At 40.7% G+C, this 15,705-nt stretch overlaps 1 protein-coding gene across 3 annotated transcripts in view; it reads right to left on the bottom strand.

Moving 5' to 3' along the window:
• LOC149782709 (low-density lipoprotein receptor-related protein 6-like) overlaps nucleotides 1-15,705 on the bottom strand; it is a 49,611-nt gene that overhangs the window by 26,977 nt on the left and 6,929 nt on the right. For all 3 annotated transcript variants that reach the window (XR_016414426.1, XR_016414427.1, XM_089934211.1), the window contains exons 4-5: nucleotides 3,379-3,557; nucleotides 420-576 (exon numbers count right to left, since the gene is read on the bottom strand). Coding sequence is in view for 1 of the 3 variants with exons in the window: in XM_089934211.1 (XP_089790337.1) it covers nucleotides 420-576; nucleotides 3,379-3,557 (336 nt within the window). In the remaining 2 variants the exon portion in view is untranslated. The remainder of the gene's footprint in view (nucleotides 1-419; nucleotides 577-3,378; nucleotides 3,558-15,705) is intronic.

The raw sequence follows: 15,705 nt of genomic DNA, 5'->3' as shown, positions 1-15,705 counted from the left end.
AAAATAAATGACGAGTCAGGCTGTAAGATGGCACTATTTAATAACCATGTATGAATTACCTGAAAACATGTCTAGACACCTGAAAATATTATCTTCAGGATAGCTCCATAGCATACTTAGTTTTCTTCTTTTCTAGACCATGGGGACTAGAAGTTAGTCTCATAGAAGCTGTGCTACTAATAAAATGACATATGAGGGTCTTAAAAATAGTATTCTATGCAATGGTTGTACGGATTTTAGTATTGACATTTCTAGAACTCAGTACCAACTAATAAACTTTCAGTATAAACAATGAATTATGCATCTAGTAACTGTTACATATGTTTTTATGTTAATACAAGGACGTTTGAACAAACAGATAAGGATATATCACAATGAAAAATTGTAAATAATAGAAAAAATATATTTGATGCACATACCACTTGGTATTTTATTTTCCTTTGACTGCAAAATTGCTATCGCATTTATTATATGATCTTTCTCACTCCTGATGATTTCATGTGTTTTACCATTCGCTTTGTTTAAAATGTATAAACCATTCGACGTAGTGGCACCATCCAAGATATAAATTAAATCCTGGAAGAAAAGAAAATTAGGCATAAAAAGACGCAGTACTTCTGAATATATTTGTATCGTACACTATCACTATAAATATGTCAATACCATTGCCTTCTGCAGACAACTGAGACTCTTGGCACGGTTTAGTAACATAAACAACACACATTATTCAAAGTTTAAAACTGAACATTTAGTGTCCTTGTGACCTACACTAGTCGTCCGCTTTGGAGAATTGTCTAAATTTGATGTTCAGTTTCCAATTTTTTTTAGTTAAGTTTTCCAAGACATAATATTACAAGCGGATAGCTACAATTGGTAACGAATATCCCACTAATGGCATCCCATTAGGTGCACAATACACTTTATAGTGTTTTCCTCCGTAAATCTAAGCCACAAATTGAGAAAGGTCTGTACAGTAAGTATGTAAATAACTGGTATCTATAACTGATTTACATTTTGTCAGTGTAGATTAATTTACAAGGCTGATATATCAATCATTTAAGTCGCTATAAAAGTATCTAGCAACGCTGGAACATGGAACCTCTCAGCGCAAATCTTGTGAAATTTGATTTGAAACCAACGAAATTGTTTTTGGGTGAATATCTTACTAAGACGCGAAAGAGAAAGAACTTAAATAATGTTATAACTAATAAGCTTCTGAATAAAAAATAAGTAAGAATGTCTTGCATTCATAAAATAGTGTTTGATTCAAGGTCTTTTAACTACTCTTCAGGCACTTGACTTTCTAATAAAGTATATATCTATCTCGTAAGAGACTCGAAAGTTAATGAAAAAAGAACTAGTCCCAAGAGTTTAATAATTTTACTTTTCTTTCGTCGCCAACATACAAGTGGATGAAGTGGATTTTAACTTCACTAGTCTATACTTAGATCCACGAAGAAACATCAAGTATAAAGATCTTTGACTTCCCAAATGCTTATCATTTCATACTGTTGTACATAAAATGCCCCTTTGTTTCATTCAAAGCTGTGCGTTTTGTGCCACATAGGCTTCCTCTTTCTCAAATAATGAAATACATTGTTTTTTAATCCCGGATACGAAACTTATCCTTTTGAACTTTATAATTGGTCTTGTTATGGTTTTATTCTGATTTTGTTGAACTTTTGTTGAACTTTTATGTTGCAGTTCTCTTCCGGAAGTATAAATCCATTGGAAAATGTAGACGGTGTTGTGAAAGGTACAAAACCATATATAATATTGCAGTTTGTTAGTTTCGATAAGACGTCGTGTTACATATCACTTTATTAGATTCTGATTGGTCCAAATCAGCCCACATGAAACTTTTGTGCCGTATCCTCTTTACCGACTGGCTGCGATCGTGGGAATACAGTTTAGACCAATCCTGCTGGAATTGTTGTTTACACTACCAATATTTTGGCGGCCATTTTTCGACTTGAATCACGAAAAACGAATTGCGGAAAATGGTTGCGTCAATCTGAATATGGCCAATTTACACCTACTTAGGGGTTTGTTATGTCATGTATAACTTATCATCACATGAAAAATGGCGTAAATCCCCAAGACAAGAACGAGAACAAGAAGCAAAACTAAAGGTATTGCTCAGTTGATAGCGGTTGTGTGGGTGGAGGGGCACTATACCTGTAATGGGGAATAAACCCTATATACAAGCGTGGTTTAAATGTTAAGTCACAGAAATACCTCTATTCACAGAAGAATGTAAACATATACCGGTCCAACAACTGACTGAACTTTATCCAACCACATAATATTTACGTGGTAAATATGTGATGTAATCCCGACTCAAAACGAAAATTGTTTTATCTTCTCTAGCATACGTTTCCAAATTTAATGATGCATTCATCTGGTCACAAATGCATTACATCAAATATAGAAAGTTTTGCATCCAGTGACATTCTGTGCTGAGAAATGATTTTGTTTGTGTAAAATGTTCTGTTTATTAGGAATGCCACATTTTTCTAATTTTTAATTTGTAAAAAGCATACTCTTCATTTAAGCGTTAATGCGTTTGGGACATTGTTTACTCACAACAAATAAAAAGTGAGTCGTATCAGTCAAACTGAACAAAATTATTCATTCTTAGTTCAACCTAGATACTTTTCACTAAAATAAATCTATGTGATAAAAAGAATATCGATTGGGTCATGATTTAATTTTATATCTATTGAACTCTTAATATAAAGTTCAGCTTTGCTTTTCAAGGCTTTCACAAGATGGATATCATTCAACTCGTTTCATAAATTGAATATTATATTGATTGTAACCCATTTATATCCTCTATATATAGCTGTAAGAAGAGTTTCTTGTTTTTAATTAGAAGTTTTTTACATTACTGACGTAATTGCTACAAAGAATAGACGCCGATGGTTCCTTTTCTCGTTAACTATTTACATACGTTGTTTGTAAATGTCACTAAAAAATCAGTTACAACGCAACACATTCAATGAATAAAGACGACGAATTATATCAGACATAATTACAGATGAAGCTCATAAACTTAGCAAATCACAAAACCTAATAAATAAACAAAACTATCATTGTACTAATTGAAAGAAGAAATATACCTTTAAAGAGACACTGAGAAAACGACAACTTCTACGAGTTCTATTTCTCCCCATCTTCTTCTACAACTCTCATGGCAATCATAAAATGCAATTTAGTAAATGAAACGTACTGAGACTTTGTCTACATCAGTAGTTAAGTTCCATATGTCTCTGTATAGAAAGATATATAGACTGATTAATCGATCTAAATATATACTTTGATTTGAGCTGAGCTGCAGTAATACCAGCACAAAGATATAAAATATAGCCTACATACCTCAAATATTGCAATATCGAGGAAATTGGTACCCGACATCCGAAGAAACAGTTTCCTTTGTTCTCTGTAATATCCGATGCTTTCGATTGTATCTCGTTCACTGTCAACCCAAAATATTCTGTTTGATGTGCTGTCGGCTACTATGCTGACAGGAAATATGAGTCCACGACTAACGAGTAGCAGCAGAGGGGGCGAATCGGACATTTTGTCCAATCGTTATTTTGCTTAATTATTACTTTCTGCACTCAACGATCTAGTGTCGTCAGCGCCTGGTAAAAAAAAAACGACGACGTCGTTGGGGGATCGTCGCGTCGTCATTTGGTTTAATTAACACCTTCTGCGCGCCGATTCCCAGCGTCGTCAGCGTCCGGTAAGCACGTCGACGACCGCGTCGATGTCATTGCCCCCTCTGCTGCTAAGAAGTTATTTACAATGAAAATTATTTACAACTAACCGAATATTTGGTCAAGTCCGATACGATATCGTGTCCGAGGATCATGTAAATTTATCGTTATGAATCCATGTGGGGTCGACTGAGCATGACTAAAAAAGTTTCGAAAAACATTAAAGTCCATGTCACCGCCGCACCATGTCTGCCAAATATTTCGTAGCGTGTGTGTATCAACGCCGTTGAATACAGCAAGAATATTGCAGTTATCTCTGATTACTTTTGGAATCTGAGTGTATCGTTGAGTGACATATATCACGTCAGTGTTTTTATGCCTGCCTCTGGAAAATATCCTAGCTGGGTTCTTTTGATTGTCTAACATAACATCATCGTACACGACTAGATTGTTAACGTCGCCATCAATATCATCAATACCCGGTGCATCATTGATATCCGTAATAAACTCAATAACATTCTTTTTAGCGATCGCTGATGCATTCTCGTTGAAATCTTTCAACACCTCGTAGCATCGTTGATCATCTACGCTAGGAGCAACCAAATACAACTTATCCCACTTCATCCATCTCATTATTAAATTGAGTAACAATTGCGTCTTGCCGGATCCAGATGGTCCGATGATAATCATCCGGATCGAGTTTGGTAACGCTGCAACATGCTTAACTGGTTCTCTTGTTTTAGTCGCCGAAAAATCAATTATATTCATATCTCTATACATAAATTATGGATCTATATTGTGTGAAGTGTAGAGTGCGTACTGGCACAAATGATATGACAACCGTTACGACAAGAAATAACAGATCGGCGCTTACTGGTAAGTGTGTACAATGCGGTACAAAGAAATTTAGATTTATTTCTATTAGACCCGGAGATGTTTTAAAAAAAAGCGAGGAGGTGACATCGCAGCCAAATTGGCAAAACTCCCCGGAACACCGTGGGCAAAGTATCCAGGAGAAAAACACCTCCCAGGATATAACTACTGTGGCCCCGGAACACGATTAGATATTAGACTCGATGATCAAAATCAGCCCAAACCCGGTGAGTATCCAATAAACGCTATCGATAAGGCGTGTCATGCTCATGATGTTGCTTACAAAAGTAGCGATCTGCAACAGCGTCATATCGCGGATGTAAAATTAATTCACGCGCTAAATGCTATTCCTGATAAATCCGTCAAAGAAAAATTGGCCTCATGGTTGGTAAAATCGGCTATGAAAGGTAAATTAATGATTGGCGCTGGTAATTAATAACAATCATCCAAGAAAAACGATGGATTCCATCTATTATTCTCCGAGAGGATACTGGAAGGGGAAGGCCGCAATTGGTAAGCTTGCAAGCGCTGCAAAGGTAACAAAGACCACTGCGGCTAATTGGTTATCCAAACAGGCTATATGGCAAATCTATCTACCACCGCCTAAACAAATCAACTTCTCGCGCTTTGATGTCAGCGTACCTAATGAAGTTCATCAGGCTGATATACTATTTCTGCCGCATGACAACGGTTATAAATACGCGCTAACCGTAGTTGATGTTGCGAGTCGATACAAACAAGCGGAACCGTTGAAAACAAAGTCAGCAACTGAAGTAGCCGATGCGTTTGAGCGGATTTATCGAAGAGGTCCTCTGCGCTGGCCAAATCTATTACAAGTTGATCCTGGTAGTGAATTTCGCGGCGCTGTTTTATCAACGCTGAAACATCATAGCGTCGCGATACGACGAGGTCATACTGCGCTACATCGTGATCAGGCAATTGTTGAACGATTCAATCGGACTCTCGCTGAACGGTTATTTGGATATCAATACGCGAAGGAATTCATCCAAGAAAAACGATCTCGTGAATGGGTTAAAAGGTTGCCAGGTGTAATTGCAGCGTTAAATAACGAGATTACCCGAGTAATCAACATGAAGCCCAGCGACGCGATTAAATACGAGTATATACCCGGAAAATTAAAAATAAATAGCGTTTCTAAGCCGATTCTTGGCGATGTCACTGTTAGATATCTATATGAACCAGGAGAGCTTGAAGGCGGTAAAAAAAGGGCTACCGATCCTATTTGGAGTGTTACCACACATAACATATCAACGATAACACGATCAATTGGTAGACCACCGATCTATAGACTGGATTCAACTGCTCCTCAGCGCGGATTTACACGCGAGCAACTACAAGTGATACCTAACGATACTCAATTACCCCCGCGTGGTCTTAACTAGCGCCGTTGCGTCTATTACACTCAAGACAGGTCAACCTCACATTGTTTTTGACATGACCGAGACTGTTATCGATCCTATCCACGGTAAATTGGCGAGTGTCTTTATCCGAATAACGCCAACTCATTATACAATTGCAACTCGCGCAGTGATTATTCTGTTGTTGTCGTAGCGAGATTATTAATTCGGCATCAATATCAAAACGCCGCTGTTTTTTTTTATCCTGTTGGCGGTAACCCGAGAGTTTTCTATCAATGACGCTTGCATCGATGGTGACTTTGTCGCCGGCTTCGTCGGTGGCTTCGTCAATAACAATTCTTCGAAGCTGATTTATCCTTCGTACTCTGGACACTGCAAGATAGACTAGATTCGACCATTCGATGCGATTATCAACTATCCAAACAATTGTGTCCGTGATGGTTAGTCCCTGCGAGGAATGTATTGTTGTTGCGTATCCTAGCGTCCACGGGGATTTATCAGCACGTAGCGCGTCCTCGACGACGCTGATATCAACGAGCACGATATCATTCAGCACGAGAATTTGTTTTTCTGTCCGACCTGGAATTTCAACTTCAATGTTCTGCCGCCGTGTGTCCGCGGGTCTATAACATAACGGCACTGGACGCGTTGGAAACTTTTCCTTATGCAACGTAAACAACTTCCGCTGAAGTGTGTCTCTGACTATCTTTCTACTCGCTACAATCAAATCGTTTGGTCTCCATGTTTCCCAGAATTCATTTAACGGCGTTTCCGGAATCACCTCGCGAATTATTTCACATTGAATTCTATCCGGCTGTAATCTGATTAATTTCTTAACCTCGCGCAGTTGTTCATCAAGTGCTCGGTAATCAGTATCGGTTTCTTCATAATAGTCCACAAAACCCCTTAACCAATCATGTGGACCCTCGCCGACAAATGGTGGTGGTTGGCCATGGTCCCCACACATGATTACCGCTGTATTCGCGCGCAGCAACCACTCAAGAAACATTTGTAAAGTATCTAACGAAACAGTACATATCTCATCCCAGATGATAATGTCGGGAATAAATTTTTCACCCATTCGATCAGGAGTCCACTCACCGCCGCTGTATCGAAAAAAGCTGTGATAAGTAACGGCGTCAACATTTCGTTGTTTTATCTCTCGCGCTAGTCTATGGGTCGGTGTAAGCACGATTATACTTGCCCGCGTTCGAAATAATTCAATTGCCCGAGTCGTCTTTCCTGACCCGCCACAGCCGCTTAAATAAACCGTCTTGTGTCTACAAATTGGATCAGAACACGATGGTGCATTAGACCATTCTGACAATTTATCACCGCGTAAGTAGTTGTTCTCAACGGTGACATCTGCTGACGGGGAATAATCGCGTCGTATTTCATTTTTAATTCTCCATGTACCCCAACTCTCGTCCGGACTAGTAAACTCGGCTACGTTTCCTTTATACGCTACGTCAACATAAAACGAATCAACGGCTACTCTAACCGCGGTATCGGGGAATCTATTTATCATCGAGAATAAATTGATAGCGGCATATCCCAGCATAGACGCCCTCAAATGTGGATACGCCGGGCTGTCTCCATCGCTGTAGGTAACAACTGTACCCAACCTCGTTCCATTGGACAAGAAAGCTGTTTTGCAGTTCACGTATCTATTTTTTGCCACTGTGTCCTTGATTACGAAATCATATTCTGCGTCATCTATAATCAGCCGTGAGCAATATCGTTTGTAGTCGTGGTTTTTTCCACCTTGTGTGAACTTACCAATTATTCTTCTACCGAGATCTTTTGCCTCGCGGTTTCGTTGGTTAAATATCCTCCTGGACCATTCGATGATATATTCCTCGTCGGCATCAATGTTTTTTCTGGACTCGTCAATTATGCTATCTAGACGCTCCGGTTCTGGTAACCAGACTTCAGTCTGTGCCCGGTATGATATAATCGCGTCACTGACAATCAACGAAACTAGCATGCTACAATCAATCATATACCGTAGCAGCGCTATTGGCAGCCATCTCTTTTCAGCCATGTGTCTACCGATCCAAATATAGCAACAGCGATGGAGTCCTGCCGCGAATTCAAATGATACTATGCGAGCGAATCCGGTTAAATCAAAATCAGGCAGTGGTCCATTAATAGCAACACGAATCATTTCATGACTGGGGTGTCCAAATCGTCTAAAGTACTCAGCGGCGGATCCATACCCGAGAAAACTCGCTGGATAACAGGCAACCATATCAACCGAGATCATAGCGTCGCGGTTGTATTCAGTGTTCCATAGTCCACCGTGATAGTATTCCAAACAACTGGATTGTACATCCGGTAGAAATTCTCTGCGCGTTGGTCTCCACGCATTTTTCCTTGCTGCAACATGAGCTACAACCGATGGAATCGTAAAACAATTTGTTAGCAGTTGTTCATCATGCTCCTCAAATTCTATGGCGGTTTTTTTCATCCTGTTGTGAAATGCTTCAGTGCGATATAATTCACCGTTTGGTCTTACAAACTGATCAAAGGTATCCGCATCGTTTTCAGCGCTGCGAAGTAACCACATTGATACAGGGTCGTTTTTACACAAGTAGGCAATAGCATCAAATAGTTTCCTCTCCGCGAGAAAACCGTCCTTGGAGAATTGTTCTCCCAGGAATTCTTCGGGGATATATTTTACTGTTCTATCCCGTGGAAATATTGTGATCACGGGCGTCCATGCGTGTTCGTTATGATCAATAATTTTGATTGGGGCTCCCTTCGATTTATACTTCGATTCGTATAATACTTCACCGGTTATCGTTGTAACGGTTATTGGAAATCTCAGCGATGTTTCTAATCTCGCTATGTCGCTGATGGTTGCTCCACGCTCTTTTACGGTTAGTTCCCACTGGTTGATTTTGCTACGTCGTAAATCAGTCAATTTGTTTCCTCGACATGCATTTGTAAAATGCTCTATTATTCGTTCTGCTACACAATTTATCCCAGTTGACTGTTTCATCGGTTTCAGTTTTCCGATATCAGGTTTCTTATTTAACGGGTATATTCCATAAACAACTGCTGTTTCAGGATACGCTCGTTCATAGTATGGTTTGTCAATTCCGGTTAACAACCCCGGCTTGGAGTCGCGGCTGACAGTAACTGTTTTCTTGTCGCTGAGAACTGGTTCAAATTTATCACGCATGATCCAATCGCCTGATTCCACCCGGACAATGAATTTTACTCTGAAGAAATACCTTTTACCGTCAAGTTGTGATATTATCATTGCTGCGCGGTTGTCGTTCATGGTAGCATCAACAATGCCATCAATTCGAAATGTTGACCAACTGTGAGATGCGCCATCACGCTTGAATTCATTGATACAATCGCGTATTTTACTCAACAGGGTTTTATCGTTTATTAACGCTTTTGGTGTGTCCTTGAGGACTCTATCGAGATTAAACCTAATATTTTTCCGGGGCTTAATTGCTGCCAATCTCTCGAACTCATCCATATAATTAAAACAAGTATTTAAATGAAAGAATATAGTATAATGAATCACTGCAAATGGTTGATGATTGGGTCGACAACCCCGTGCAATAAATCATGTAGAGGTGAATTCTGCGGGTATCATTTACAAAGCGTTCGTAATGGTTCTCTTGGCCCCCTCCCGTGCTTGGTTTGCCACGTCGGTGTAAGAGGAAAATCACAGTTGTGTATCAATTGTGGCGGAAAGCGATACAGGGAACTAAAACGCTATTATGACAAGCGAATTAAAAACGCCGTCATTAACCCCACCGCCGACTTCGTCATCAAAACCCCCCAAGACTACGTTGAAAGATTCATAATTAAACCAAATAATAAATTAGACAAGTAGTATTATTATACAAATGGACCAAGAATTTCAGCCGCATCCCCTGCTCGTCAATTACGAGGCATCTCGCGACGGTATTGTTAGAAATCGTAGACTGAAGAAGCCGGTTGGATGGAAAAACAATCACGGGTATTTAATGTTTACTGCTGGAGGGAAAAAATATCTCTGTCACAGAATCATCTATGAATGTTTCCACGGATTGATCAAAGATACTCTCGTTATTGATCACATTGATTCTAATTATCAAAATAATAGACTGTGTAATCTGCAAGCCATCTCTCAGAGTGAAAATAGTAAAAAAGGCCAAACTGGTAAATACTCAAAGAAAGCAAAACCCGTAAAGTCATTTGATACAACAACTCACGAGGAAAAAATATTTCTGTCGATGAATGAGGCAGGAAAATATTTTGACATTTGTATCGCCTCAATACAATTTGTTGCAGAACGAATATATCAAACAGCGATCTCAAAAAAGACGGGTCATAGAATTCGATTTTCATATATAACATCAAAGGGAGATAACTCGTTTTGTGATAGCGTCGCATGACAAGAGTTACGTCCCTTGAAGTCTAATTAATGTTGCGTCCCTTGAAGTCCAATTAATGTTGCGATTAATTAATCATTTTACGATGAAAACTAATGAAATACACGCTATTATCTAACAGCTGTATTCTTTTTTTTAATGTTTTATTTGAGTATTTGGTTTCATTTAAATGCCGTGAAACACCATTAATAAGTATTTAAGGATTCAAACGATTCAAGGGAATTCAAATTAACACACACCTTGTGACTGACGCCGCTGTATTAGTCACTTTATATACAAGATGACTCGTTATAAGCCTGGGGCTTTCGAAAGCCAATTCAACTAATCAAAACTAACCCACGCTCTTGACCCGGGCGTGTGGTTGTCTTTTGTTCACAATCATGCAACCGGGTTAATTTAATTGGGTTGCTTTTGATTGGTTGAATTGGCCGTAGAGTTCCGCCCCGCCGTTTTATGTTTGTGCTGTCTTGTACCGTCCCATCATCCATCAATCATTTCATTGTAAATATATTTATCCTTAATTAAGTACATGTAGTGATGTCCCCCAAGCATATCTTCTGGGCGGTCTACGATGACGTTTGTCACCCTAGGCCTCCCTCCCGGAGATGTATGCTTTGGGGTTCCAAGATGTGAATGTCCTTAATTAAGTATATGTATATGCCTGTAATCTGCCACAACACTCGAGTGGAGATCTACGGCATTGTACTGTCCATGTATGCCTGCAATCTGCCACAACACTCGAGTGGAGATCTACGGCACTGTACTGTCCATACAAAAAACGGGGTCAAAAATGGCCCCAATAATTTTATTAAAATTTTTGATATTAGAAATAAGATGTTTTATAAGAATAATGAATATCGAAGACATCAATAATATATTAACTGAGATTTCAAAATTAAAAAATCAAGGAATTGAATTATCTGATGGTCTCGACAGTGAAAAAATATTATCCGATTATGAGATTATTAACGAACAGTCGAAACGGGGGCGTTTTACCCTGGCCCGCGAGTATTTTTTTATAAAACGATTACAACATACGATTAATGAGAACCTGTACCACAATGACGCAAATGCATTCATTGGACTATTTACTGCCGTTGAAATAATACGAAAAAAACTCGGACGTGTTTATGAACGACGCCGGGAGATTTCTAGTAAGATCAAAAACATTAGAAGGATTATAGACGAAAACTCCGTGGAGCTCCCGATGGTACACTCGGCGGAAAATTAGAAAATTGCGGATCAATTTACAATAATGGTAGGTGAATCACTTACTACTCGGCTAGCCAGAGAGCGGCTAGCAGCGCTTAAAAAGTTTATACCGTTACGAGACAGAGTGAGAGAGAAACTTCAAACGCGACAACAAATGCAAACCGATTTTACTGTTGGAAGCGAACAGTTATTTGCCCCGGTAACTAAAGCGACTAAGGATGTTACGGCGGCAACTGTACCCGTTCTTGGTGCGCTTGAAAAGATAGCGGCAGAGACAAAACAAACAAAAAGGTCTTTAGAAACACTCCCTGCAAAAATAGCGGCTGCTACAACACGGAGGCCACCACCACTCGCTATAACCGAACCACAAGAACCTTATGTTACAATGGCCGACGAAGAAGAACCAGGCGCCACCGCAAGAGAACCAGAAGAAGAAATACCCGAAGAAACACCAGAAGAAGAAATACCGGAAGAAAAAGAAGGGAATATACCCCGTATTGTACTCAAGAAGAGCACAATAGATCAAATTAGAGGCTTCAGCAACAGGGAAGAATTAATTAATTTTACTGCCAACAATTTTGCTAAGAACATACGAGATAAGAAGCATATCAATAGCGGTTACGAGAAAAATATAAAGTCGTTAAAAGACTGGGCAAGAATAGTGTATTTAGCAAGTAAACATAAAGATGCATTACCACATCGTAGTAAATCCGATTACGACGCATTCCACAAGGAAGTTAAGAGTATAACACCAAAAAAAGGAAAAGGATACCCTGTTGGTAAAGAATCCTACGGCGTTACCTGCCCTAATAGTGTTCTCAGTGATATATCACGGCTGGAAGTACTAATCGGAGGAAAACGAGCCGGAAATAACTCTCCGGAAATAATCAATGAGGCCGCTGATATTTGCAAGCGTTTATTTGCAGGCGGTATTATGGACATTAATGCATATCGAACGCTCATAGACGAGCTCGTGGATGATTAATTGGAAAACTGGTGTTTTTAATAAGGATGATCATACACTACAACCATGATAAACCAGTACTCGTCTACGTGGTAAACTCGCGATTGCCTGTTTACCGCGCGTACTATGGAGATGGTCTCGGTAGCACCATTGCGGGGTTATTTACAAGAATGGCTCCAAAAGTAGCGCCGTTAGCCAAACAATTAGGAATGAAGGCTATTGATGTTATTCGTGATAAGGGTATTAGTGCTATTGGAGATGTTGCCGGAAAGGCGCTTTCTGCCGCGCGAGACAAACTAATGTCGTTGGTGAAATCCAGGAGAAAAAAACAGAAACCACCGGTGATGCCATCAACGACAGTGATGCCTGCAAATGTCAGTAAAGTAATAAATAACGCCGTGGAAGAAAAATTAGAGTCGTTGGCGACGACTCAGTCGTTGGCGACGACTCCGTCGTTGGCGACTTCGCCATCCGCCGATGCGGCAACCAACGCGCTCATGAACGCGATAGCGGGGAGTGGTTTAAATTCAAAGAATTTACGACGAAAAAATCGCAATTGAAAACATCAACATGATAAATAATAGAATGTTTGCGCGTACCGCTGATCCCGCGTTTGATATGGATGCCCCAGTGCGCAGGGATGATTCTGTCCGTGATTATCAATATTATTCTTATTATGCAGCGCAACCCGACCTACGATCGCGAATTGAACTTCAGGTCCAAGATACCAGTAAATACTTTCTGCCGTGTGAAGCGTTTATCGAAATTGAGGGAGAACTCGTGACAAATGCCGCCGATAATACACCATACGCAGATGACCATCGTGTTCGAGTTGGCTTCGTCAACAACGGTATCATGGCGTTATTTGAGAGCGCCAGATATCTTATTGACGGGCGAGAAATTGAATCAATAGAACGCGAGGTTGATGTTGCAACGACGATAATTGGGTTGGCGAGATACTCGGATGATTATACAAGATCGGCGGGCCCATCTATGATGTTTGCGAAGGACACCACCAATAACGCTGACCATCTTCAGTACATCAACGTGCTGGCGGAAAGAGATACCGCAACTGACCCACAGGCTGAAGCAGCCAATCCAGACCGCAGAGCAAGACCAGGTGCTAATTTTAATATTATAAAAAGCACCAACAATGATTACAATCTAGGATTCGCAGCACGAGTAGGAATGTTGCAAGGACCACGCCGACAGTTTTCATGCGCGATTCCACTCCATCACATATTTGGATTCTGCAGAAATGTCAGAAAAGTTGTCTATGGGGCTAAGCATACAATCGCGCTGACGCGAAGGGGCGATGATAACAATGCAATATGGCGTGCTGCTGGCGTCGCTGCCGGTAAAGTCATTTTAACTAAAATGGCATTGTGGATGCCGGTGCTGACTCCATCAGTTACCACGGAAGCACGATTGTTAGCATTTATGGAACAGGGAGGGAAATCGTTGTTGAGTTGGCTAGCGGTAACAACTGATGCTAAAGAGGATAACGTCGCCGATACGTTTACATGGCACCTGGCATCAAAACAGGGTGTTTCAGCCCCGCGTCATATATTCATAGCGCTACAGAATAGGGAACGATTGGGCAGTCAAGAACGCAGCCATATGATATTTGATCAATTAGGAGTCAGGGATGTTTCGCTGAGAATAAACGGACAACAGGAACCATCCGAGGATATACAGCTTAATTACGGCGACAACCATATCGCACGTGTGTACCATCGATTGCTGTCGTATATGGGTCGTGATCAAAACGTCGACACTGGTTTGCAAATATCACAACTTGATTTTAAAAACCTGTATCCGATTTATTATTTTTCACTGGAACATCTTGATTTAACGAGACAATCCGTCGTTGATATACACTTCCGAGCTCGTATAGCCCCGGGTGGTGTTAATTATAGAGCGGTTGCTGTCATTCTCAGCGATAAATCAATGCTGCTAGAAGGTGTTGGTGGACGAATGAGAATCGTTGATGCGCCAGTGGAAAACATGTAATTGAAAGCACAAAACGCGTTTACAATAAATGTCGTATAGTGTCGTCAGTGTAGAGTTGACTGATGGTCAAGTCAAGAAATTACGATCAAAGTCGGCTAAACAATGCGGAACCACAATAACGCTGAAGCCGTCGCAGATGGCGGGTGGTAATCATAAGATATCGTTGACGGCGCGTCAAATAAAACATTTCAATGATGCGATGAAGAATAAAAAGGGTGTTCAAATAGATTTTTCGGCCGCAGCAATTAAAAACATGGAAAAGACCGGTGGGATATTTCCGCTGTTAGCTGCGATTCCGGCATTAATTGCCGCGGCCGCACCAGCAGTGGCTAAGGCGGCGGCGTTAGGAGCCGTTGGTACCGCGGCGGGGATGGCATTGAAGAAGGCAACCGGGAAAGGCTACAAAAAAAAACGACCCGTAGCCGGAAAGGGTCTAAGACTACCGGGAACCCCGTATTCATGGTATTCGGGAAAGGGTCTAAGACTACCGGGAACCGTTTATTAACGCAGGAGTCAATGACTCCTGAGTCAATGACTCCCATGTCTAATTTTGATTTAATAGACGCCGCAAACGCGTTAGCGATAAAAAACTTCAGAGGTGTTTTTATGAGGGATCAATTACCGGCGGCCCCAAGGAATACTGAAACCGGTATAATTAACCTCGATGGGTCCTCCGGAGCGGGAACTCATTGGGTTGCATACGCGATTGATCCGCGTGCGATCGTCTATTTTGATTCATACGGGTTAGCCCCGCCGAAAGAGTTTATGCGGTATATCCGGGCGTGTTCAGCCCCGGCGTGTTCAGCCCGGGTTTTTTATTCCACGCTGCCAACACAGCAGTTAAGTGACCCACCGATATGCGGCCGTGAGGTATTGAACGTACTCGCGGCGATTTCATCATCGCGAAAACCACCTCATGTGGTTGTAAACGAATACACTAGTGGGGTCGTAGAGGCCCGGCGGGTTAATTAGAAACGTCGTTTTTTTCTACAATAACGATGATTGATATTTGGGGACGACCGGTTTCGGCGCTGAAAGAATCCACGGAAACGGCCGCCGCCGACATAAAAAAACTAATTGAGGATGAAATCGCTGATATGTTAAATTTAATCAGTGTTGACCCAGGCGAAATAGTTGTATTT

Source organism: Sinohyriopsis cumingii, chromosome 15 (assembly GCF_028554795.1).
Source record: "Sinohyriopsis cumingii isolate HCF-2022 chromosome 15, ASM2855479v2, whole genome shotgun sequence".
NCBI lineage: Eukaryota > Metazoa > Mollusca > Bivalvia > Unionida > Unionidae > Sinohyriopsis > Sinohyriopsis cumingii.
The sequence above is the reverse complement of the archived record's forward strand: the minus strand, read 5'-3'. Positions and strand labels throughout refer to the sequence as shown.